Below are 27,388 nucleotides of genomic sequence, written 5' to 3' on the forward strand. Positions count from 1 at the left end.
CATCGTGAATGATTACCACCAGTTTAAGTTCTTAAACTGAAAATAAAAGAACTTTTCACGTTATAATTTGTGAATTTAAGAAGCAAGTCATAACGGATTTTTAACTCCATATGTAATATGATGTTGCAAAACTTTTTATGAACCGGAAGAAAGATAAGAAGTTTGGTAGCAGTTGAGTTTGGTGTTTGGTAAATTGCACTCCAGTGTAGTCCTGGTCTAAATGTTCCAATACATATTCTCATTAGTAATATCATGTGATACCTGATTGACCCAAGAAAATGGGGAACAGAAAATTTCGATAGGACAATGCTGGGAGAAGCAGGATATGTCATTGTGTTAAGCCTTGAAGTTACTTTCCCGTAGATTGTTAATGGAAGCCACCTTATAACATATGCCTAGATAGAAAGATACACCAGAATTTAAAAATTATCCAAAGCGCTTATATCCATGGAATGCAGCAGGTAGGAGGGCAATTTCAACATCTTTCCTTGAAGTGATAAATGAAAATTTTAAGAATGTGAGATTGAGAAGATTTTCAAGCATTCAATTGCAACAGGTATGTGTGTTTGTGTAGGTTTTTATGTGTAAATGAAATAATATTTTTTACATACTACCATCTTTATTCATTGGGGGTGCGATTTGCTTAAAGATTCGTTGATTGTCAAAGCCTCATCTATAATCTAGAGACTCAGTGACGTCATAGTAGGACATGAGGTCAGATACATAAACTTTAAGTTGCAGCCATTACTTAAGTAAGCCGTATGAAAAAGAGAAATATATATAGAAAAGAAAAATTATTTTCGATACACCATGTTTATGAATTGGACTTAATATCTTTAAGGCTACCCACCATTAATATTATAGCTACAAGCCTACAACAAACCAAATGCTTCAGATCATATTGCATGTATAAAAATATATATGTGTGAACTGAGTATTATTGTTGGTATCGCATCATATAGCGGAGCTGAGGCTAGGCCTAGCAGTTAGTTTAAGATACGCAGGCTGTCCTGCATATGTATTATGTAGTCCCTTGCATCCTGCATTTCTCTCCCCAGTGCGTTTTCATGTTGCTCCTCCTCTATTTTTTATATATGCACTATTCTGAATTGAATCTGTATCCCTTGCGAAATTAAAACACCCGCAGAGGCAAGCATCACCGGCTAGCTACCTCCTGCATGGGTTTCGCATGTATATTGTTATTATCTACTCAATATTATATACTACTACATGACCACCAGGGTGTATGAATTTTCACTCTTAATTTGCAAGAAATGACTATTTATTAGGTAAGCAGTTTAGACTGCTATCCTGAGTACTTCTTTTGTCATTGATTGTATGTTCTGTATTTAGAAATTTAGAGCTAACAGAGTTTTTAGCATAGTCTTCTTTTCATTGTCAACATTAGTAAAGCCTGTTCCTTCATCTTAGACGAGCTTTAACTTACCTTCGCTGTATATAAAAATGATCTGGAAAGAGTTTTTTATGCACTCTGATTTATAGGGTGGAGGAGCATTCGTGAAGGGTGTTTGTGTTCTATAATTACCTGCAGTTATGTGTCAGCATGTGTAAGCTCCATGATTAAGATGCAGTAGTGAAACTTCTACCCTGCTCTATACGAAACGTTTATTTTGTGATGCTTACCAGATATCTCAAGTTGCAAGGAAGTATGTTCAAGATCTTTATAAAGGATGCACATAGAGATGTTAATAAACTTTACCTACTATCATAATATATGGCGTGCCTGTTTATTACATCTCTCAAGCAGCATATCTATTATTTTATTCTGATTAGTTTCATTGATTTTATAGGTATGGGAGCTGCCTATGGCATTCTTCTTAACCGGTTACTAATATTTTTTGGTGCAGTGGATGTTTTAAATGGTGTGTGGAAACTAAAGAAAGTGATGGTCGGAAAGCAGGTACACGAGACTTCTTCAACTATAATGAATTCTTATTATTCATATTGTTGGGGCAAGTTCTTATATATGTACAAGTTGATTTTGTATATTAAATATGAGCCATTAGCTGAATCATTTTCCCATCAGGTTAGCTACCCACATGGCTGATCTTCTCCGCCAACAAAGATTTTAAGTCCAGACACTTCAGCTTTTGTTTGGAAGAGCTTCAGGAGGTCACTGTTCTGTCACCCCCGACAAAGATTTTAAGTCCAGACACTTCAGCTTTTGTTTGGAAGAGCTTCAGGAGGTCACTGTTCTGTCACCCCCAACAAAGAATTTAAGTCCAGACACTTCAGCTTTTGTTTGGAAGAGCTTCAGGAGGTCACTGTTTTGTCACCTTGTTCTCTCCCCCCCCCCCCTCACTTTATCATGAGAAACTGCTTAACTTTATTGTGATAAACTAAAGAAATATAAAAAAACAGAAAAGAGAGAGAGAATTTAGTTCGGTGTTTTTTTCAGTTCGGACGTGTAACTGAGCGCGTCAAGTGCCAACATTCATTCTTCTACACTAATGATATTCGGCATTTGTGGTTAGCCAATTTTCAATTTGTGTCTTTGGTACGTGTTCATGTATTTTATGTAAAGCACATATATCATTGACTTTTATATGTGTTCTGCAGATTTTAAGATTTTTTGAAGTGACTTGAAAAAACAACCAAATTACTCCTTTGCGGAGGCAATTGAGTGGTGACAACTGAGTAGTCTATATATGTCTGGAATATTGAATTTTATGTTGTTTCACTAATTTGTCAAATGTTTTTTATGAACAGGAATTCTTTCACTACAATCGACATGGTGTGCAAATGATAAATGGAAAATTTAGGTTATTTGATTAATTTACGTCATTTTAGAACAGTATATCACAGAAACTCAAATTGAGATGCCATCAAAAGGATTCCAAGGAGAGAGATGCTACATTTTTCACACCAGGTACCATTTTGTGTACTTCAAGAAACAAGAACTCTCTATATACAGCTCTTCCAAATATATATCTTAAAGCCGCTGAAGGGGATATTGTTTTTGCCACTATGGATCTTAAAAATTAGATTATTGCTTGAGTGATGTTTTCTAAGGGTTTTATCAAATGCCCTGTGAAAGGCATATGTTCAGCCTATTTGTATTTAAAGAGTTACAACTCAACTCAGATAAGAAAGCTCAGTAAATAGCAAGTCATCGGAATTCGTACGAAGAACGTCAAATGATTTATGGGAATTATATGTCAGATAAATTCCAGGATGCTGCTGCAAACCACTGAAAGAAGTTCATTAATATGTTCAAGCCTCAGTGCACAAATAATCTTTTGTGGCACGTCCAGGAGTTCAGAAGATATAAAGTTTCTATACTTTATTTTATCAGACGATTCCATTTAATGAAGATGTACTTACAAGACGAAGACTCGACGAACAAACCAAATTCTTAATGTTTATTTGACAGAGAATATTTGATTTAACTAGATACAGATGAACCAGACAGTACATCTGTGTATCAGTTATTCAAATTAAATATTTGAAGTCAAGCAGAAGTGGTAGTTCGATCGATCGACAATTCAAGAAGAAGTTAGTAAAGTTTAAAGAAGACGAGAAGCTGTTCCACTGAAGAATAGGTGATTAAATATTTAATAGATTATTATTTCACTTCTTAAATAATTATATTAATTATGTAATTTATTCATTAAATTAATTCACTCTCGAATTAATTTAATTTATGAATATATATAATTAACTTAATTAAGTGGATAATTTTTTATTTAATATAAATTACAAATTACACCTAAACCAATTCAGCAAGACAATCTGATATTGTCTTACCAAATGGAGTCCATCTTCCAAGACAATCTCAATTGTCTATCCAAGTGGCAGTGCAACTAAAGCAAGACAAACGGTTTTGTCTTACCGAATGATGATGATTCCAGCAAGACAATTAGATTGTCTGATCGAGGCTTTGAAGCAACAGCCAAGACAATATTCATTTGTCTTACCGAAGATTGGTGATTGCCTGCAAGACAATTGATTGTCTGACCGACTGGATGCTTGCAAGACAATCATAAATTGTCTGGCCGAATGCATTCTGCCAAGACAATCCAAGATTGTCTGGCCGAATGGTTTCCGCAAGACAATTGCAATTGTCCTACCGAAGTTAAATTGTCTTGCCCTTCTTATGGATTGTCTTTCTGCTATGTAAATGGCTTTGTAAGACATTTAAATTGTCTTTCCTTTCTAGATTGTCTTGTCTTTGCATTGTCTTACAAGTACAATGCTTTGCCTATAAATATGGCATTGCATTCTTCAATTTTAGTGTTCATCACTTTGATATTCAAAGCATTTGTAAAGCTTTCAAGTTGTTCGTAACTTGCTTGATCGTTATATCCACAGTTTTCTGTGCTTTGATAACCCGGTTGTTTTAATCACTAAATCTAGAATATACCCTGTCGAATTTATTCTATGAACTTTAGTGGACATTAAAACTGAACCTTATTAATTATATAACGACTTCAAACATTGTTATATTAATTAATTATAATCTGATTAACAAGTTCTATTTGTTCAGATTCACTTCCGCGATAATTTGGTATCGATTGTATTCAATCCCCCCCCCCCCCCTTCTACAATCGTATCTGGACCTAACAATTGGCATCAGAGCGGTTGATACCATTTTCCGTATCAGATCCTATACACACTCTGTAACGTCCAAATATTTTTTATTCGAATTAATTTTATTCCAAAAATTAATTTTGATTTAAAATATTTTTCTTTCAAAAATCCAAATCTCTCCAAACACTATTCACTTTAAATTCTTAAAAAATGAGTACGCAAAAGATCAGTAGCATTAAAATCCCACCGTTCAGCCAGGAACACTTTGGCCTATGGAAAAGGCACATGTTCCTATTCCTCCGAACAGCAAACAGAAAATACATCGGGATTTTGGACAAAGGTGTTACTACTCCGATGAATGTCATATTAGCACACGAAGAAGATGGTGTGTTAATACCTCATCAGGTCATTCCGAAAGAACTTTCTGAGTACACAGATGAAGAGAGTGAACAGATGAACTTAGATGACGCTCTTCAACTAATTTTGGTTGAATCTCTAAATCCAGTGATGTACAATGTTGTTGTAAATTGTACGAACGCCAAGCAAATCTGGGATACATTAGAGATTATCAATGAAGGCTCAGAGGAAGTTAGGGAAAACAAGAAAGAGATACTGATGGCTCAGTATGAACAGTTTGGTTCCAATCCCGGAGAAGGGATTTCAGAAGTGTTTATCAGACTTAATAATTTGATAAATAATTTAAATCTGAATGGGAAATTCTATGACAAGAAAGAGGTCAACATGAAGTTTCTCTTAACACTTCCTGAACATCTGGAACACAGAATCACTGCCATCAGGGAAAGCAGAGATCTGAATGAGATTTCTCTGAAAAGACTCTACGGAGTTTTGGAAACTTATGAACTGGAGCAAGTTCAGAGTAAACAGAGATATGGCTGGGGTAAAACACAGAACCATTCGAGAGCTCTAGTTGTTGAGTCACCTGCACCGGAAGAAAAGAAGGATGTCGTTGTTCATTCTAAGACTACTCAGGAATTTGTTGTACCTGAGATGGGTCAGACTGCTTCTTCCAGTGGTGACGAAGAGTTCTATACAATGGAAGAGCTTGAACAGTTAGAAGATCAATCTCTATCACTGTTTGCCAAGAAGTTTGGAAACATGAGATTCCGGAAGAATCCTTCCTATAAATACAAACCTAATGTTGGTAAGTTTCAGAAGGGAGGCTATTCATCTTCAACAAGCAAAGGAGGATACAAGACTGGGATGGTGGACAGAAGTAAATTTAAATGTTTCAACTGTGGTGAACCTGGACACTTTGCAACTGAGTGCAAGCAGCCCAAGGTTCAAGGAAAGAGAAAGGATTCGTATGATGAGCTGAAGCAGAAGTATGATGCCTTAGTAAGAAAGCATCATGGTACTTCTGGAAGTCAAAACTTCAAGAGCAAGTCTTATCTGGCAGAAGGCAAAAGCTGGGATGATGCAGATAGTGATGAAGAGGAGCAGCTAGGGAATGTTGCTTTCATGGCTAATACTTAATCATCTTCACCTCCTCCTGCTGGAAGCTTTCAGGTAGATCCTACATGCCCTAAACTGTTTATGCAATTAGGACTTGAAAGAGATGATGCTATTAAAAAGATGAAAGCTGCTAATCTTAAAATTGATACTTTAGTCTTAGAAATTCATGCTTATAAGATGAATGAGATGAAAGTATTAAAACCTAAAATAGAACAATTGACTATGGATTTAGGATTACAATGTGCTAAAGTCAAAGTTCTAGAGAAAGGTGAGATTGCTTTAAGACTTCAGCTAGACGAAGAGAAAGTGAAATGTAAAGCCTTTAAGGATGCCTCCATGATAGTCAAAGAACTTAATGATAAACAAGAGATCAAGAGAACTGTTGGAATAGGTTTTGACTATAACAAATCTGTAGGTAAGGCTAGTAACATTACTCCTTTTAAGAAGAGTGCTGAGGAGAGAGGGATTCCTTTTGTTTTGAAAGATTCCCTTAAACCTTTGTTTAAAACCTCAGAAGCCGAACCTCTTTTAGAGACTCCTGTTGTCATTAGATATGAACTCAAACAGGAAGACCTTAAATTGAAAGAGAGTAATGAGAAGAGAGATGAGATCCTGACATCACTGAAACCAATAAAAGTGAAAGGCAATGTTAGATTGCCTAAAGCTGGTTTAGGTGTCAACTCTGAGAGAACTAAATTCAACAAGCCTAATAATTTTGTGAATAGTAAGAACAAGAACAATAGATGTCATTCTACTGAGAACTTTAAATCTGATAACAAGGTTATAGTAGAATCTATTGATGTTCCTACTACTATGACTGATACTCCTGTTGTTCCTGCTTTTGATGCATGTCATAAATGTTGTGGTGTTGATAATTGCATGACTTGTGCTTTCAATATGATGTCTGCTTATTTTAGAAATTTGCATGCTAAAAATGAAAACACATCTCCTAGACAACACACAAACAATAAGCATGCTAGATCAAAGACTGCTAGTCCTCCTCGTGTCAGGAAGGAGACTTATGTTCCAAAGCCTAAAACCAAGGTTTATAAGGTTGTTGTTAAGGAAGTAAGTTCAGTCAAATCTGAACCAAGTATCAGTCCAAGAGACTCTGTTGTATTACCTGATAGAAATCAATTCTTTAAGTTTGCAGGACCCAATCAAGTGTGGGTCCCAAAGAATGTTTAATCAAGTTGTCTTTTGCAGGGTGCCAGTGGAATTGTTCGTGTTACCTGGGTGCTTGACAGTGGAGCGTCAATGCACATGACTGGCAATAGATCCCTGCTGGAAGACATAAGAGAAGGAGATGGCCCAACAGTGAGCTTTGCTGATAATAGCAAAGGTCGTACTGTGGGATATGGCAAGTACAAAATTGGAAAGATCATCATAGAAGAAATTGCTATAGTGGAAGGACTTCAACATAATCTCCTGAGTGTTAGTCAGTTTTGTGACAAGGGATATTATGTTCATTTTGAAAAGGAGATATGTATCATTAAACATATCAAGGATAAACGTCCTTCACTATGTGGCATAAGGAAAGGCAATATATTCGTAGCTGATTTGTCTTCAGGACCTGGAAACGAAGTTCAGTATTTCTACGCCAAAGCGTCTGCTGAAGATAGTTGGTTATGGCATAAGAAACTCTCACACCTCAACTTCAAAACCATGAACTCTCTAGTCAAGAGAGATCTAGTGTGAGGTTTGCCTTCCCTGGAATTCTCATCTGATGATCTTTGTGAAGCTTGTCAGAAAGGAAAAGCGAAGAGAGCATCTCACAAAGGCAAGACAATCAATACCATTACAAATCCACTTCACTTACTGCATATGGATTTGTTTGGTCCTGTGAATGTTGCATCAATTGATGGAGGAAGATATGCCTTAGTCATTGTGGATGACTTCTCGAAATTTACCTGGGTTTACTTCCTAGCTTCTAAGGATGAAACCCCGATGACAGTGATTGATCATATAAAGTCAGTTGAATTAGAAAAGGGTGTGCCAGTAAAAGCTGTAAGGTCAGATAATGGCACGGAATTCAAGAATCAAACTCTAATCAACTTTTACTCTGAGAAGGGAATTAGAAGGCAGTATTCAGCACCAAGGACTCCTCAGCAGAATGGAGTCGTCGAAAGAAAGAATCATACACTGATCGAAGCTGCAAGGACTATGATTGCTGAAGCAAAGCTTCCTCTGTACTTTTGGGCTGAAGATGTGTCTACTACCTGCTATACCCAGAATAGAACTTTGATCAACAAGGATCATATGAAAACTCCATTTCATTTGTATAAAGACAAGAAACCATATGTCAAACATCTTCATGTTTTTGGAGCCAAGTGTTTTGTTCTCAAGGATAGTGAAGAGAACTTGAACAAGTTTGAGCCAAAGTCATCTGAAGCAATTTTTGTTGGTTATACAATAAGTGCTTATAGAGTTTTTGTAATTGATACTCTGTCAATGAAAGTTAGTGTCAATGTTACATTTGATGACACTAAACTCCCAAGTTTACAATCTGCTGATCCATCTGAATCTCTGAAGTTTGACAACTATCCAGATTCCGATTCAGATGATGATATACCACCTGAGGTTGCAACAGGAGATGACAACAATGATGGTAATGATCCAGGCAATGGTGGAGGAAATGGTGGAAACACTGGAGATTCCACTAGTGCCAGTGGTTGATCATCAAGTCAACCTGGCAACAACTCAGGGGGAGCTGATGGATCAACTAGTCACACATTTCAGCTCAATGACAATACTACTGAATCATCAAGGACACATCTTCCAAGGGAAAGGATTTGGAGCAGAGATCATCCCTTTGATTTAATTATTGGTGATCCTGATGTAGGTGTAAGGACTAGAAGTGCTACGACAAATGAATGTCTATTCTCTGGTTTTCTATCACAATTAGAACCAAAGAAAATAGATGAAGCACTAGCTGATCCTGATTGAGTTCTTGCCATGCAAGAAGAACTCAATCAATTTGAGAGACAAGAAGTCTGGGCCTTGGTTCCAAGACCAAAAGGAAAATCTACCATTGGAGCTAGATGGGTCTTCCGTAACAAGTTAGATGGTGATGGCATTGTTGTGAGAAACAAAGCCAGACTGGTTGCAAAAGGTTATTCACAAGAAGAAGGAATTGATTATGATGAAACCTATGCTCCAGTTGCTCGTCTTGAAGCCATCAGAATATTTCTTGCATTTGCTGCACACTCCAACTTCAAGGTTTATCAAATGGATGTGAAAAGTGCATTTCTGAATGGAAAGCTAGAAGAAGAATTATATCTGGAACAGCCCCCCGGCTTTGAAAATCCAAAGTTTGCTGATTTTGTATACTTCCTATTCAAAGCTGTCTATGGACTCAAGCAGTCACCAAGGACATGGTATGACACTCTCTCTGAGTTTTTAATTGAAAACAAGTTTACTAGAGGTGTCATAGATAAAACTCTCTTTTACAAATTGCATGATAAGGATATGATATTTGTACAAATATATGTTGATGATATTATATTTGGTTCTACTAACGATAACTTGTGCAAGAGATTTGCTAAGTTGATGCAGAGTAACTATGAGATGAGTATGATGGGTGAGCTGTCCTACTTCCTTGGTCTTCAAGTAAGCCAAAAGTAAGATGGAATATTCATTTGCCAATCCAAGTATGTCAGAGATCTTCTTCGAAAGTTCAATCTGGAAGACTCCTCACCGGCAAAGACACCCATGGCCACTGCCACAAAGCTTGACCAGGATAAATCTGGTAAGAAAGTTGATATCACAAGCTATCGAGGTATGATTGGCTCTTTACTTTATCTCACTGCAAGTAGACCAGATATCATGTTTGCAACATGTTTGTGTGCTAGGTTCCAAGCTGATCCTAAAGAATCACATCTTATAGCCGTCAAAAGAATCTTTAGATATCTTAAGGGTACACCTGGATTAGGTATTTGGTACCCTAAGAATACTGGTTTTGACTTAACTGGCTATACAGACTCTGATTATGCAGGATGCAGGATTGATAGGAAGAGTACGTCTGGAAGCTGTCAATTTCTAGGACGTCGGTTGGTTTCCTGGTATAGCAAGAAGCAGCACTCTGTGTCTACTTCTACTGCTGAAGCTGAGTATATAGCTGCTGGAAGCTGCTGTGCTCAGATCTTGTGGATCAAGAATCAACTGAATGATTATGGTGTTGTAGTAAACAAAATTCCAATATTTTGTGATAATACAAGTGCCATAGCCATTTCCAACAATCCGGTTCAACATTCAAGAACCAAGCACATTGATATCAGGTATCATTTCATTCGAGAACATGTCATGAATGGTACAGTGGTTTTACATTTTGTACTCACGACTGAGCAAATTGCTGACATCTTCACTAAACCACTGGATGAATCCACTTTCTCTAAGCTGGTTTGTGAGTTAGGGATGTTAAATATGACATAGTTTTCTTGTATATATTTTTCATATGCACTATATGTTTTTGTATATTTTTGTGAATTTTCTGTATAATTATATCTATATTATTAGATTTTATATGATTTTCTGTATATTATCTGATAATATTCTGAGTAATTATGCATGCTTGTATATTAGTAAGTAATTTTCTAAGTGCTCATACACTCCCCTGTAATATTCTCTAAGCATTTAGATAATTATTTGTAATTATTTTGTATTTTTCAAAATTAATTAAGCATAAATATTTGATTTTAAGTTAATTCATCTTTTTGAATTAAAGTTAAAGTCATAAGTATTTATATTTAATTAAAGTTGAAATTTACAAAATATTTGTGTAATTTATAGTATTGTTTTTATTATAGATTTTTGATTTTAATTGCAAAAAGTTTTATCTTTTAATTTAATCAAAAATCATATATAATAATTTATATTCTATTTCTTTTCGGTAAGACAATCGAATTGTCTTACCTGGGTGAGTCTGTTAAGTGGCTCGGCAAGACAATTCTATTGTCTTACCGAGTCTGATAAGTGTCTTCGCGTATATCAGTAAGACAATTTAATTGTCTTACAGACTTTCTCTGCACTAGCTTCTCAGATCTCGGCAAGACAATTTCAAATTGTCTTACCGAGACTCACCCTCTCGTTGTCTTACTGCCTCTTATTTATATCTCTCTAAGACAATTGGGCAAGACAATTTCATTGTCTTGCCAACTACTTCATCTTCCTCACTTGTATACACACACGATCACATACATATATACACGCATTCGTACTGGGTTTTCAAGTTTATACCTAAAACTTGCTGAGATTCGTGTTTTTCAAGCATTAAAGCTTGCTCTGTTACTTTAAATCGGTCGATTTTGAGTCGAAACTCTGCCGATTTTTTTGTGTAAATTCGGACTGAGTTGTTCTGAGTTTGAGCTTTTAGGGATCGTATTTGGCTGATTCTTGACCGTGTTTTGTTGATTGTGTGCATCTGCTACTGAAACCGAAGAATCGAGTTCGTGGTTGCTTGGATTTCGATTTTAGGGTTCTTCATTTGAAATTGGGGCTTTTGGATTTAAGGGCGCGTTTGGCTTTGTTGGGTTATTTGAATTTAAGGACTTGTTTGTTTGGCTAGCTTTTGGATTAATTGATTAAGTGCCATTTTAATTAATTAACTTTTAATTCGATTTTTTTTCTAATATTTCGAATTATTAATTAATTAATCAAGTTTTAATTATTAGTTGAAATTTGCGAGACATTTGAGAATTCACATTTAATTTGAAAAATTCTCGCTTAATTCAATTTTTAATTATTAAAAAATGGCCGGAGAATTCGTGATTGTTGAGACTAACTACTGTGCCAGCCTTAACCCTGATGACTGCTCTGATAGATTCCGGACTTGGGTCAGATTTCTTTCAAGACAGAGTCTAGTCAGTACTGCACTCACATCAGATATTCAAGTCAAGCTGCAACCTCTTTTTGACTTCTACTCAAATGCTGTCAATTCTACGACCCTGGAGAACTACAAGATTATAGGGGATCTACCTAACAGGAAACGTATTGTAATCACTGTCGATGATGTGAACCGGATCTTAGGATTTCCAAGGGACAATTTTGAGCCAGATCCCTGAGAGGATGAACTGAGACAATTCTTTCAGGATATTCACTATCAAGGTCAGATTTTTCTCCCTAAGATGTCAAAGGGAAATCTGAAGGCTGAATGGGATGTGTTCTTTGACACCCTTGCAAAGGTGTTTGCTCCCACTAATCGAAAGAATTTTGGGAATATATCTTCGATGCTGCAAATCTTTGGATTCAGCATAGCTTATAACCGTCGAATCAACTTTGGGAAGATATTGCTGAGGGAGATAATAAGAAAGATGGGGTCTGTTACACAGAGATCAATTCATCAGAATGAGAAAGTTGAATGCTTCTATCCAAGGTTTCTGATGTTATTTATGAATGATAAAATGGATGATGCTGATAGGAACATGTACATAGATTCTCCTGTTGTTCCTATTCAGAGGACTTGTGCCAAGATCCAGACCAGGCTGGTGAACAAGAAGAAGCATGACAATGTGCCACTGGTGGTGACTCCTTTCATGCTAGAGCAATTCAGTGCTCCATTTCAACCTGTTCAAGTTCCAGCACCACTACAACAGCAACAATATCAACCTAAACAACAACAACAAGCTCAACAAGAACAACTGCAACAACAATCACCTCCACAAAACCCTCAACCACTTCAACTTCTGCAAGACTATCAATCATCCAGCCAATCCTCACATTACTCTCCCTACAACCCTCCTTACAACTCACCACATCAATCACCTCACCAATCATCATACAATTCTCCTCACCAATCTCAACACCAATCCCCTCTACATTACAACTTCTTCCCAGACCAACAAGCCTCCATCCTTCCCTCTCAATCTGAACCAACACCTTCACCTACACATATACATACCATTCCTCAACCACAATCGACCTCTCAGCCACTGCCTGCTGATTCTGCTATCAATCCAGGCCTACAGGACTTCAGGGCTGATTTACAGGTAGCTCAGGTACTTTCTAATCTCACTGATACCTTTAATATTGATATTGCATATTTTGATTGTGATATTGGATTTGATTTCCAGACTCCCAGCATTGAACCTGAAAACACCCAGGTTCATATCCAAGCTGACGTTTCCATTTCAACTACAGATTCTTCATCAAACACTTCAAACAACACTACTTCAACCCCTGTTGTTAGAAAGGTTGCCCGGAAACGGAGTGGGAGTGTACTTTTAAGAGATCCCGCAGCTCTGTCTCATAAGAAGCAAAGGGTAGCAGAACCAGAGACAACTGCAGCTGCATCCATTTCCTCCCAAAAGGATTTGGACACTGAAACGGTATATATACAGTCTCTAGTTTCATTCTCTCCACAGAATGCATTTATTGAAATTGGCCGTCCGACCGCGGTATCCTGTAAAGAGTCAAGCACACAACTAGCACTCACGCTAGTAAACACTGAACCTATGTCTTTTGATTCTTCACTTAGAGAGAGCACAGAATTTCAAAACATGTTATATGAAAAATTTTCTGATCACTCTTTCTTTTTGGATCAGGATCTACTTGGCAACCTGCAAGTACATCCGCCTTCACAGGCATCTGAAGGACAATTTGTTCCTTCACTTCCTACAGTTCCATCTCAGGGAACTATGGTTGTATATACAGGTTCTGGTGACGGTGTGAAAACTACGAGTGAAATCAGGCAAACACCGAGCGAAACACATGCACGAGAGGATAGTGAAAAATCTTTGAGTGTTCGTGAGGTGAGTGCACACACCAACACAGATCTGCTACAGGAACAATTGGCTGCTCTGAAAGCTGAGATTGAAAGGTTGAATGCTGAGAATGCCAGATTCAGAAGTGGAGAGCTAGTGACTCTGCAAGAGAAAGTTGTTGATCCCTCCTTTACTTCTCTGAAAAAGGAATTGGATGATCATGTAAAGGGCATTCATTCTAGGATGGACAAATTTGATAAGAATCAGGAGCTCTGTCTGACGAAGCTTGACAACTTGGAGCAAACTCTGGCTCAAGTTGTTCAACACTTAAAGATTAATCTGTCAACATCTCAGTCTACTCCAGAGGATCCCTCAACTAAGGGGGAGAAAGATAAGAAGGATAAGGATGACAAAGATGATCACAACAATGCTGATGCTGCTGATAGGAGTGATAAGGGTGGAGATGGAGCAAGTGAAAAGGATTCTTCTGCAGCTGGCAAGTCTAAAGGCAAAATGCCTGAATCTGAGAACATCTTCACTAATCAGGATTATGACAACATTCCTGAAGATGTTGATGATGATGATGCATTTGATTCTGCTTATTTTGAAGCTGAGTAAGAAGGTCGTTTCGAGGAAGGCTTTCTTTTCAATGAAGATCAGTCTGTGGACCCTGAGCATATGGAAAAGGTCAGAATGTTTAAAGCTCAACATGAAGCTAGCAAAGCAAAGCTTCAGGAACTACAGAAACTGGTGGATGAGAAGAGGACAACTGATGAGTTGGTCAAGATGGAGAAACAGAAGATATGGGATGCAAAATGCAAGGAAAAGAGAGAGGATATCTCCAGGAAAGTTGGTGAAAGCTGGGATATTGCTAGGCAAATCCTCTCTGGACCTCAAAGGGAACCTTTCAATGATGGTAAGTTCAAATCCTTCATTTATGATCTGAGAGAGGCTAACCTTAATGAGGATATGTTTATGCGTGCTCTTGCTCTTGAGTTAGAATACATAACTATTGGTGTCAAGAATCTTCTCAATGAATGGGAGATCATTATTTCTACTCAGAGAAACGGAACATTCAGGGTTTCAATTGATTTATTCAAGTTTCTATCTCTAACTGAAATCTGGGTGATTCGTAACAAGATCAGACGCAGCTCAAATCTGAATGAACTCCTACGTGACAGACTTATGGATTGTGCAATTCATAACAGTCCACAAGTTGTCAGAAATCCCTACTGTGTTAAGTTCATTCACGAGGGAAAGTTTGGAACCTTCTATCTGGACTACCAACATCTTCTTAAGTATGATGTTAATCAGATGGTTCTTGTATCAACAATTCTACGTACCAAGGGCTTCGCTACTAAGGCCAAAGCTGATGCTGATACTGAGATTGTGAACTACTGCACAAGGAGGAACATTCAACAATACTTCAGAAAGATTAAGTATATCAACCAATCTCAGCCAGCAGACTTCATCGAAGACCCTGTGGACATAGAAGTTCAATATCATCTTTCATTGGCTCGTGAAAGAAAGAAGCGTGGAGAATCCACTGCTGCTGAAGAGCCTACTCAGAATGAGCCTTCTACTCCAATTATTCACTGTTCAGATGCTGAAGAAGGAGAAGTCACTCGTTCTGCGTGAATAGATTGATTAGGATATTTGTTAGATATGTTCAAGGAACATCCTTTTATAATCTATTTATGATCATGGTTTAATGTTTAATGCAAGCCATAAACTTTTGCTATTTACATTCCTTTGTTTAAATCTTTGTCGTATCTGTTAGTTGAGTTATCCTCTAGGAAATTTGCATGTTATGTTAACAAACAAATAGGGGGAGATTGAAAGGCATATGTTCAGCCTATTTGTATTTAAAGAGTTACAACTCAACTCAGATAAGAAAGCTCAGTAAATAGCAAGTCATCGGAATCCGTACGAAGAACGTCAAATGATTTATGGGAATTATATGTCAGATAAATTCCAGGATGCTGCTGCACACCACTGAAAGAAGTTCATTAATATGATCAAGCCTCAGTGCACAAATAATCTTTTGTGGCACGTCCAGGAGTTCAGAAGATATAAAGTTTCTATACTTTATTTTATCAGAAGATTCCATTTAATGAAGATGTACTTACAAGACGAAGACTCGACGAACAAACCAAATTCTTAATGTTTATTTGACAGAGAATATTTGATTTAACTAGATACAGATGAACCAGACAGTACATCTGTGTATCAGTTATTCAAATTAAATATTTGAAGTCAAGCAGAAGTGGTAGTTCGATCGATCGACAATTCAAGAAGAAGTTAGTAAAGTTTAAAGAAGACGAGAAGTTAGTAAAGTTAGTGCCCATATTAGACACTACTAAAGGTTGTTAACCTTCTTGTAATCACAACACACACAAGTGATGGCGTCCCAACCAACTCCTATCACATAGACATGTATACCTTGTGTCCCCTATAAATAGGGTTGTTCATCCCAATCATATGGAAGGAATGCCAAGAAATCTCGAAGAAGACCAAAGAATACCAAGAGATATCAAGGTATATCAAAGAATATTACGGAATGTCAAGGAATATCAAGAAATATCATTTCTTTTCACAACAACCTTTATTACTTACCAAGAATCAATACCAATATCAATGATCAATACCAATGTTCTCTCGTCATTCGAGAAATAGAAGATTTTATTTATCAAAACTTTTGTAGAAGAGATATCGTAATAAGGGGTCAATAATGATAAGAAGAATTAAAATAAATTTTCGTTAAAGAAAGATATTGCCAAGGTCTTCTCAAATTCCTGCTCTGCTTCAATAAACCGTTGTTCAATGTATGTCTTCTTCTCGACGTTCTCGCTCGTGATAGCCTCGTAAGATTTCCTTGTAGACATTATCATTCGCAATTAAGCTGGCTCATCTTGACATCAGATGAAATCCCGGTTAGCTTGAAGCGTCGTCGTGAAGACTAACGTTCTAACTTACTCACAGTATCACTTCTGATAACTAGACTCAATTCTACATACTCTCTATCATTCACTTCTCATCTATCTACAAAACTCTCTTTCTAATCCAACATATCTCATATTATACACCCATTATTTTACATCTTAATCAAGATGATAAACCACTTTCAAACATGGTCAGAATACTCTAAACCATGCATCTTTATCATTCTTAACTCAATCATTTACTATTAATACTCTTTTGACTAGGTCTAACTCTGACCCTTATCACACATTACTATCTCAATCAGTCCCCATACTAGAAACCAAGTGTCTAGACTTAGGAACCATGATCTATCTAAACATGTACCCTCAACTTAATTATCTAGATTCCATTCCTATTACCTTTCTAGACTATCCCTAGACAGTCTCACAACACCTCTACATGAGGTCACTGAACACTTCTTCTCTATAAAACTTATATCCACAATCTATATTCTAATTTCAATAACTTATAACCTATTGCTCTGATACCAACTGTGACATCCCGAGAATCCGGGGGTCTGGATTCTGACGTCACCACACAAAATCATTCTAAAACGCTTTTGAAAACCTGTATTTTTGAAAAAGGTAATAAAATCAAAGGATTTAAAACCTGAAAACTTTAGTAAAAGATTTAAAAGAAAACACTTTAACCCCCTAAAAACAGGATCGCATCCAGGTTACAGTATCGAAATTAGAATCAACCATTATCAATAAACAATGTCTTACAATCTCAGATCATCTTCGATGAGAAGAATCACTGTCAATCTATTTCAATTATGACTTACAACTGAATCTCATCAATACAATTCTATCTGGAACCAACCTTGACAATCTCCCTGGACATTCCACTTGTCCTCTGGATATTCTATAACTCTGACTCCTCGCTTAGCCTTAGCCATACTCGCAATCTCAATCAAGCAATTCATCTCTAAGCTTTTCTGAAATGGTTAAAAAGGAATAGCAAGGGTGAGCAACAATGCTCAGCAAGTGTATATAAGCAACAATAGTCCTGAAATATCTTATCAGGGTTCACAAGTTTAGGATATGTAATTGAAAACTTCACAACTCTTATCAGCAATTGAAATCAGAATTCAAACTTACAGAAGAATTGTCGAATTGGATTCATCACATATTTACTTAAAAACCAAAGGTTAGGCTGCTGATCAGTCACGCACTAACCCCGAACATGGCACACAGCCCTGTTCTCTATACTGGATCCAAGGCACACATTGGCCTATAATTGACCACGAATCTGGTCTGACCACGAATCTGGTCCACATATTTTATAAAAACTAATCCAGTTCTAACAATTTAGATCAATAAACAATTCAATCAACAGAACAGAATTATAATCATTATCAACAACAAAAATATTCCAAATCAACTTTTGAGAATCAACATTTCATAGACCACAGTTTGTCTTTTGATAAATCATAGTTCAGGAAATTCCTAACTATTCAGTATCCTCCATTATCGGCTAAGCAACTGAATTTAGCCTGCTAGCCCATCATGACAATGGCGGGTTGAATAATCAAGAAGATCCCAATTCATTCTAGGTTCTAACTATCACTGAACAACCCATGCTTCAATGACGGTCTGAACTTCGAATTAATTTGTAAAGCTGGTATTTTAAAACCTTGAGGATTGGAAAGAATGGATCAGAATACTTGAAATAGAAATTGAGAGTAATGAGGTGTTTGGTTTTTCAAAACTTGGCAGAAGAAAACAATCGTGGTTTCATGCTCAGAAGTAAGAGTTTATTTGAGAAGGGTTTCAGTATAAACAATATCATATTCTTAACAGAATAATCAGAACATGCAATATATATCTGAGGAAGGATTTAGGAAAACTTGCCTTAAATCCGATTCCAGTCTCATATCTCAATCTCATCTTTCCACTTTCACACTCTATGCATATCATAGTCTCTAGACCATCTTTGGCTATACTCTATTCGCCACACTGCTTCGTTTACTCGATTCGTTCCTTATTCGCTTTGTAACATCGTTTGACCTTCTGAACGTCTTCGATCGTATCCGTCTCGTCCAAACCCTTTACGAGAATAAGATACTACCATTATCACTAAATAATCTATTGATTCTTATCTCTACTTCTCAACTCGGTAGCATAACCTATCGCATACACATATCACGTATATCGATACCCACTTATATAACTCTTTAAACTCATCAAATATCACTTAACACATAATCATGCTTTGACTCTACCATATAGTCTAATCATATTTCACATAACATATTATCAATTAAATATCATATAAATCTTATCGAAAATCCGACATCGTCTCGTCTATTTATTAGACTATCCATTTGTTAACCTATTTCAACCAACAACCAATCAACCAAATCAAATTCCTGTAATCCACATATTCTTATCTAACCTCAATTAAGACATGATGCTATGTCTCCCAAATCATTTATCAAATCACAAATGAACACGTATTTCATGTATTCATTATTATATAGCAAGTAGATCACGTATAGTCACATTATGCATTTTCAACAATCTTTATACCCATTGGAAATTCAACCATATTGTTACATTATATTAAACTAGAGTTTATAAGCTTTAACCTCTTTTTCGTTTCACTCAATTCTGAATTACCGATCAAAAGTTATAAGCAAAACCGTTTTCTAACTCTCCTATCGGTACATAACATATCAAACAGATAGCAGACAACATTTTTCATATAAGGTTTCCCATCCCAATTGATGTCAAATCAAGTCTCAGGTTAAAAATGATTTTTCGGAAATTTTATGGAATTTCTAGACATTTTTCGGAATTAAAACGGGTAAAAGAATCCATTTTTGAATAAATAATCAAGTCCGATTGCTCAAGATCGGGTCCGAAATCATTTGAAATCAATTAACGAGCCTCAAACATATTTTAGAAAAATAATTCAAAGCTCGAAACTATTTTCTAGAATTTTTAAATCAAAAGGAACAATTAAATCTAATTAATTAATCAATTAAAATCAATTAATAATTAACTAAATTAATTAATCAATTAATATTTAAATTAATTGACCAATTAAAATAATTAATTACTAACTAAAATTAATTAAGAAACTAATTTAGATTTATTTTTGAATAAAGAAATAATTAAAAACTATTTTTGGAATTTAAAATAATTAAATAAAACAATTTTAGAAAATTAAATCAAAAGGTTTATTTTGTAAACTTTTGAAAGTTTTCGGGCCAGGGTTTAAAGTGTAACTTTCAAAAGTTCCAGGGGGTGTTTTGTAAGATTCAAACCTTGGGTACAAAAACTTCACCATCTTTAAAAGTTGGGGTACCAAACTGCACTTTGTCAGCGGCACCCCCCCACCGTCGCCGTTAACGCGCCGGAATCGGCGTTCCGGCCATCGACTCAACGCCAAACTGTCCAGAACTCAAGCGTACGATCCCCTAAATCTATTTATGGCTTCAATCTCAGCAAATAAACGACCAATTGGCCGGAAAAATCAAGAAAAGTTCCGCCGCCGGCGGAACTCTCTTTTCTCCGATGAACGCATAATCGGACTCCTTCACTAAAACCAACACCACCACCGGATTCCTCTCCTCACACTCTTTCTAATGGTATAAGCCATACACACCCAGAATCAACAGAAAGGAATCCCCCAAATTTCAATTAAAAAGCTTCAAGAACATTCAAGAACACAACTCCGAGAATTAAACCCACGTTTCTATATGTTATCGAAGTCAAAATTCGACATATAATATATGAAAACGAATGGCAGGAGATGCTCTACAACATGGAATCATCAAACAACACAACAAAGATCATCTACGAAAAATCATTATTTAAAATCATTTAATTCGAATTTTGTAAAAATCTCATAAAATCACCTGATGATTCTGCACTGAAACGGATGATTGTATTAGATTCTACGCGTCGAGAGCTTCGTTTTGACTATTTATACGCCTCCATCGGATTCCTATAACGCCTTCAAATCCTCGTTTGAATATGAAGAACACGAAGAACACCCGTTCGTCTTCTCTCGGTATTCGTGCAGAGAAACGGACGAAATGATTGTACGTGCGAAATAAACTGGTAAAGGATATTTATAGAAGAAGATAACAGAATATTCCTTGAATATGCTTTGGAATATTCCTTGAATATGCTTCACGCATTACGAGACAACCAGATAATTATTAACTTTAAAAATATTAATAAAACCGTACCGGATCATTTACGGGGCAAACCGTACTCCGGATTGAGAAAGTTAAAACACGAGAAATGCTCAGAATGTCCCAAATAGCCTAATGACGAAATTTTCACGAACGCCCACGAGGTTCAAAATGCTAAATAACTATTTAAATATAAATAATAATTAAACGAAATTAAATTCACAAATCGATTATAAAATCACGTAGCAATCCAAAAATTGATATGAACATATCTAAATAAACTATATTTTATCCTGATCATATAGAAATTGAAATATCTCAAATCCGAACACATATGAACAGTCAATTCAATAAACCCGATAACACAAACCTCACAAATTTTCATATAAATATCACATACTATCCATAAATTATCAGGAAAATACCCAAATGTTCCATATTTTATGTTATTTTACACCAACTATGAGAAAGATTGTAGAAGGGGGGTTGAATACAATCTTTTACAAACTTAAAAGATTCAAGAATGATACACTAAGAAAACAGTAAACAGAAAAACACCAAGTATTAAAAATACGGGTGGATTGAATGATCCACCCGTGAGATTTTATATAGAAGAATCTGTGGATTGTTTACAATTCGCACAGCTGCTGGTTCATCACTCAACAAGTTCTAACTCTCAGATTTTTCTTTTCAAGTAATTTGAACAAGTTCAACTGATGCTACTAACTTGGTTATATACTCCAAGTTTTACAAAGTTTTTAGCTAGATTACAAAATGCACTCTGATCTAAAAACAATGCTGCACAACTTTGTCTTATGCATGCTTTCTGAGATGTCTTCATCTTTGACCATCATCTTGATTTGATCCAGATTGCACTGCATGAGATAAGTATGTTTCTGCTTCTTCTTTATTTTCCTAATTAGGCTTCCATGTCTATTTTAGTGTAATTCGATCCATGTGATTTGTCAGACTTAAGCTCTAGTCACTTTCAACTGCTCTTTGCTTCATCAGTTGAAAGTTCTGGTTACTTTCAACTGCTCTTGACTTCATCAGTTGAATGCCTGACTCATCAGTTGAATGAATTACAAACTTCATCAGTTGGATGGTGTTCCAGTCTCATCAGTTGAATTCCTCAGCATCATCAGTTGAACACTTTGTCTTCAGTTGAATGCTTGATTTTCATCAGTTGAAACATCATCCAGTCTTCATCAGTTGAATAGTTACATCTCATCAGTTGAATATCCTTCACTTAGATAAAATTACATGGCATTGGATATTTACAATTAGCCATCCTATTCTACCCATCCGTTGATAATTCCCAAAGACAAGAAATGTAACAATTACAACTGAAATTTGATAAAGATTCTAAGTAAGACATGTTACAAAATGTTTATGTTATCATCAAAAATTATTGATTCCTAACAATCTCCCCCAATTTATGACTGGAGAAGATGCAGACATAAATTCTACACTTGATGATAACAAAACATTAATAAAATAAAATGCAGAATTTAAATACAAGAGTTAGAAAAGATTACAGATGATTATGCTCCTCTAGACTGAGCAGTTACTTGTTCCTAGAAGATCTTCTTCTTCTGGACTTAAGTTTTTCTTCAAGAATATTAATCTGCTTCTGAAAGATCCTGTAGAACCATTCTTCATCACTATCTTGTCTGTTGAGCTTGGATTGGAGAGTCTTCAGAGTATTCAAGCTAGCAACCTTGAGTTGATCTTTAGGTCTGAAAAATCTCCTAACACCTTGATTGTCCCTAAATTCCATGACTGGAGTAGGTTCATGATGAATTTTCTTTCCAGTGTAGGGAATTTTCAGCCTTCTTTGTAGACTAGCATCTGAGTTCCATTCCTTCCTGATCTCAAGGATTCTCTTTAGTACCATTTGCTTTGCAGGTGGTGTAAATCCTCCAGACCTCTTCATAGATCCATATATTTTTGTTAGAGAACTGAATCCCTCAGAATTCAGAACTCTGTGAAGAGGCCAGATAACATCACCCTTGTTTTTGTAAGAGAATACCAATCTTTCAGGTAACTTTGAAGTTGCTTCTATTCCTCTTACTTCTTGAAGATCATCCAGCTCCAGATCCAACTCAGAAATTTCTTCAATGTTAGCAATGATGAGATAGTCATCAGGATTTTCAGGTTCTTTTGGAGGTTTAGGAGGGTTAGCCATCCTCTTAGCCACAGACTTGACTTTCTTCTTTGGCTTAGAAGATTCTTGGACAAGAAAAGCTGGAATTGGGATATCTTCCAAGTCAATTGGCTCCTCCTTTGGCATTATTGGCTCATCATGGAAGTTGACATCTGGATGTACTACTGTGGTATCCTTGATTGGAGAAGAAGGCTTTGAGATAGGCTTTTCTGGCACTTCTTCTCTTCTCTTGGCTGCCTCAGGCATCTTAGTTTTAGATTTGACTCTCCTTTTCTTTGGAGAAGATTTAAGAGACAATCTTTCCTCATTTAAAAGCTCAGCTGCCAACTCCTCTTCCAGCTCAATAGCATACCTTTCATCAACCTCTATTTGATTTAAAGAGAGTTAAGATTCAAACTCCTCTTTTTCACATTCTCTGGCCACCTCTTCAGCTTTAGCAAATGAGTAGTGAGGATGGCCAGTTCCAATAAACAGCTTCTGGCCTTCTCTATAGATGATGGCAAAATGAGCCTTTAAGGCCACATCTGCACAATCTTTATAACTCTTGATTTCTTGGCCCAAAAGCTTGTATTCATTTTTGTCAGGCCTGGCTGGTGGAAAGTAGATTGAGCTTGAGTCTTTTCCAGGCCTGGAGTAACCACAAATGTTTGGAAACAGAATTGGCTTGAACTCATTCAGAAATGATGGCTCACCCTTTTCTGTCTTGGAGGGAATAACAATCTCAGGTGTGATTACCCTGAGAATTGTGGTTGTGGTTGGAAAAGAGATTTGAGCAGTGGTGGCTGTAGAAGATGTAGATGATTTCTTGCCCAGTTGAGCCACTCTCTTTGCAATGGAGTCCAATTCTTTCATCCTTTCAATCTTTTGCTTTTCCCTTTCAGTGTGGAAAGGGGGAGGAATTTGACTGATCAATTCTGCAGGAGTTGGTAATTCTTTCTCCCCCTTTTTGTTAGCAGCAAGTGTAAGGGATGGACTGGGAAGAGAAGCACCAGAGGCAAGAAGAAGATGTTGAAGGAGTCCAGTCTGAATTCTTTGATGCTGCAACATCTCATCCATTCTAGAGTTTAAGATATAGACATTGCCTTCCAGAGCTTCTACTTGCTTTTCCAATTGCAGTTGTTTTTGCTCAGAACCAGAAAGAGCTGATTTGACCTGAGCTGGAAGCTTTTCATCAATTTGTTTGGTCAGATCAGTCTTAACAGAGGCAATGAGAGAGTTGAGATGCTCTATCTCTTTCTGAAAGTGGAGAGATTGATATTTGTGAAGCTTGAGGTTTTCCAGAGCTTGACTGGCAATGGTGGCAGAGATGGCTTGAGAGGAGGATGAGCTTCCAGGTTGTGATTGAAGAAGAGTGGAGGCTTGCCTTTCCAGCTCCATGCTAACAACAATTGCATTGGCAGACTGCATGGAGAGCCATGAAGGTAGAGAAGTTGTAGGTTGTTCACCAAGGGATTCCTCAAGAGCATCATTGAGGTCTTCATCACTATCATCATAATGAAAATCATCTCCAGCATTGGCAGGCAGAGCTGCAAATGCCTCCTTTGCTCTAAGCATAGAAGATGTAGTGTGAATCAGATTAAGGTGCCTCTCAGCTGCTTGATTATCCAATCTGGCAAAATCTTGAATGGAAGACATTCCATGAGTAAAAGTCTCAGGGTCTAGTGAAACACTATCCAATATGGATCTATATTCAGCTTGAATCTCTTGTTCACTAAACCCTTCATTGACACCTGCATTTCTCTCATTATCTCTCTTTTCTTGCATCAAGGGCTCCCCTTGGCTCACCACACAACTCACCTCTCCCTCACTTACCCTTACTAAAGGGTCACTCTTATCCTCTCCTTTTTCCTGGCTAGAAGAAAATGCCAGACTCTCCACACCCTCTCCTTTTGCCAGCTCACTAGGCTGCCTCTCCACTCCATAGCTCACTCCACTCAATCCTAGAAGTGTTTGTGCTACCATGTGATCAACTGCTGTAGAAAGAGGTAAAGTAGTTGAAGTAGCAGCAGTTGTCAACTGATGAGAGACATCAGTTGAAACATTAGTAGATGAGGCATTCAACTGATGAGAGCTGTTAAGCAGATCAGTTGAAGGACAAACACTTGTCAACTGATGAGGGAGATCAGTTGAAGAAAATGAAGAAATAGGTTTAGAGGCTGTGATAGTTGAGTCTGTGGTGATTGATTTTAAAGGAAAATCCACAGAACACACTGTCACAGAAGAAGGAAATGGAAGAGAAAGATCCAACAAATCATCAAAATGATGATGATCAATCTCAGAAGGGGGCTTCTCCATGAAATCCAAAGATGGAGAATTTACAAGTGTGGTGTGAATTAATTCCACATCCACAGAAGAGGTTGGGGATTGTGTTTGAGTAGTAGAGATGGTAAGATCATAAATGTGGGTGATTGGTTGAGATGAAGAAGGGGGCTGTGACTCCACATTTATTGGAGTCACATCAATCTGACTTTGAGAAGTTAAAGGCATAAAATCCAGAATGGATGCCTGTGTGTGTGCAGAGTGCTTCAGTTTGTCACTTCTTAGCTTCTTTCTCCCATAGGCTTTTATTGGTGAAGAAGTGGTGTCCCTCCCCCTTTTTAACTGTGTCCCTGGTTGGGGACTATTTTCAATAGCAACATCCTTTTGGGAGGATGCTGCTAGGGATGAGTTTGATTCCATATTAACATCTACAGTCTTTTGGGAGACTGCAGAGTGGCCAGGCTGGTTAACACACACCTCTCCATCCTTATGCTTAGGGTTTCTTTGATGTTCACCCTTTCCCTCCCCCTCACAACCTCCAGTCACACTCCCCTCAGGTTTGTTTCTTTTGGTTTTTACAACAGGTGCCTTTTGGGAGGCATCTGAGGTTGGTTTAGAAGATTTGTTTTTAGAAGGTTTTGCCACTTGTGTGGACTGTTGATGGGCCTCTTCAACAGCCCTGATGACAGAAAGCAAAGAAGGTGAGGGTTGAGAGAGAGTAGTAGGAAATCCATGTACCTCTTTTTGCTTTCCAGCCTCCATTATTGGCAGGTACACCACCTCCAAGGAGGGGTACAAATTCATCCTGAAGAGGTCTTTAAAGACTCTCTTTTCCTGCACAAAACTGGGAAGCTTGGCTTCCTTGTTAGTAATAACCAGCTTTTTGTTAAGATGCTTAGCTAGCATCATAAGAAATCTGACATAATAAATATTCCTAGGTCTACCAGTTTTATCACCTAGTTTCTCCCCAATTTCTTGGATCATCAAACCACCAAAATTGAAATATTCATTAGTCAGGTACATGTAAAGCATTTGTAAAATCTGGGAAGTGAGAGCATTGAAATTACTAATCTTACCAGAAAATGCCTTAATAAAAGCATCACATAAATAACTCCATTCTCTCCTAAGACCCCTTCTTTCTATTTTACCTAAGGCATCAGTTGGCAGAACATAATTCATGGCATAAAGTAGATTAACCAACTGATTATCACTAGGCAAAGATAAAACAGTATCTTCAGGAATCTTAAAGCATGCTTTCATAATATCAGCATTAACAGAATGAGTTTCATTTTTAATAGAGAAAGTTAGAGTTTCATCCTTACTATTAAACTCTGCAGAGGTCCACATCTCCTCCACTATTTCATGGTAGATGATAGGAGCTTCAGTCATAGCATAAGAGAGCTGGCTTGACTTGATGAACTCCATCATCCTGTGATACTCCTTCTCCTCCACAGCTTTAGTATCCACAAATGATGCAAAGTTGTTCTTCTCATAGATAAACCCACTTGGTGCAGTATACTTCTTCATGGGTGCCATTGTAGTTACAGAGAAAGCTTGAGGAAAGATTAGAGTTTGCTTTTGCACAGAGAGAGAGAAGAGAACTTGAAGAATTCGAAAGAGTGAGATGAAGAGAAGTGAAAATAAATTAAAATACTTAAATACTTTCTCAGAAAATTGCTGTGATTGGCTGAGAAATTACCGTTGAGAAGAAATTACTCTTATTTATCTCTACAAAAATTACACACACGATCGTGTGTATAAAGTAGGAGAGAGACAAAAGAAATTTCAACGGCTCAGATCTGATAATACTTTCAACGGATGAAATATGCGCCCCTTTAAACTTCCTATTCAACTGATGAAGATCAGTTGAAAGCGTCTTCAACTGGTGTCATCAGTTGAATGAAAAACAACGCAAGAGGATATTGTTTCAAACATCAGTTGAAACAATTTCACTAATTCATCAGTTGAAATATTATAGACTATATCCAGAATTATAACTAATTCTATTTTGATAAATCAAAATTAATCAAATTCTGGCTGCCAAATTACAGAAAAATTCACTCTTAAATTAGGAGAAATTTAACATACCTAATTTACTTACCAACCTTGTGA

General features: G+C 36.8%; 1 protein-coding gene across 4 annotated transcripts; it reads right to left on the reverse strand.

Moving 5' to 3' along the window:
* Positions 1-818: 818 nt before the first annotated feature.
* On the reverse strand, positions 819-26,812 carry LOC135148022 (uncharacterized). 4 transcript variants are annotated; one of them, XM_064082137.1, is made up of 2 exons: positions 20,569-26,812; positions 819-1,174 (listed from the first exon to the last, which is right to left on the reverse strand). In XM_064082137.1, the coding sequence occupies exon 1, from the start codon at positions 26,810-26,812 to the stop codon at positions 23,402-23,404; it is 3,411 nt and encodes a 1,136-aa protein (XP_063938207.1). In that variant the 3' UTR covers positions 819-1,174; positions 20,569-23,401. The 4 variants fall into 4 exon arrangements, 3 of the variants coding, with proteins under 3 accessions (XP_063938207.1, XP_063938206.1, XP_063938205.1); XR_010285832.1 differs by lacking the exons at positions 819-1,174; positions 20,569-26,812 and adding exons at positions 16,106-17,640; positions 18,557-19,769; XM_064082136.1 differs by lacking the exon at positions 819-1,174 and adding an exon at positions 16,107-17,640.
* Positions 26,813-27,388: the final 576 nt, after the last annotated feature.

Source organism: Daucus carota, chromosome 7, assembly GCF_001625215.2.
Source record: "Daucus carota subsp. sativus chromosome 7, DH1 v3.0, whole genome shotgun sequence".
Classification (NCBI taxonomy): Eukaryota; Viridiplantae; Streptophyta; class Magnoliopsida; order Apiales; family Apiaceae; genus Daucus; species Daucus carota.

Coding starts and splice junctions, on each gene's coding strand:
- LOC135148022 (XM_064082137.1), bottom strand. CDS start 26,812: ATGGCACCCATGAAGAAGTATACTGCACCAAGTGGGTTTATCTATGAG.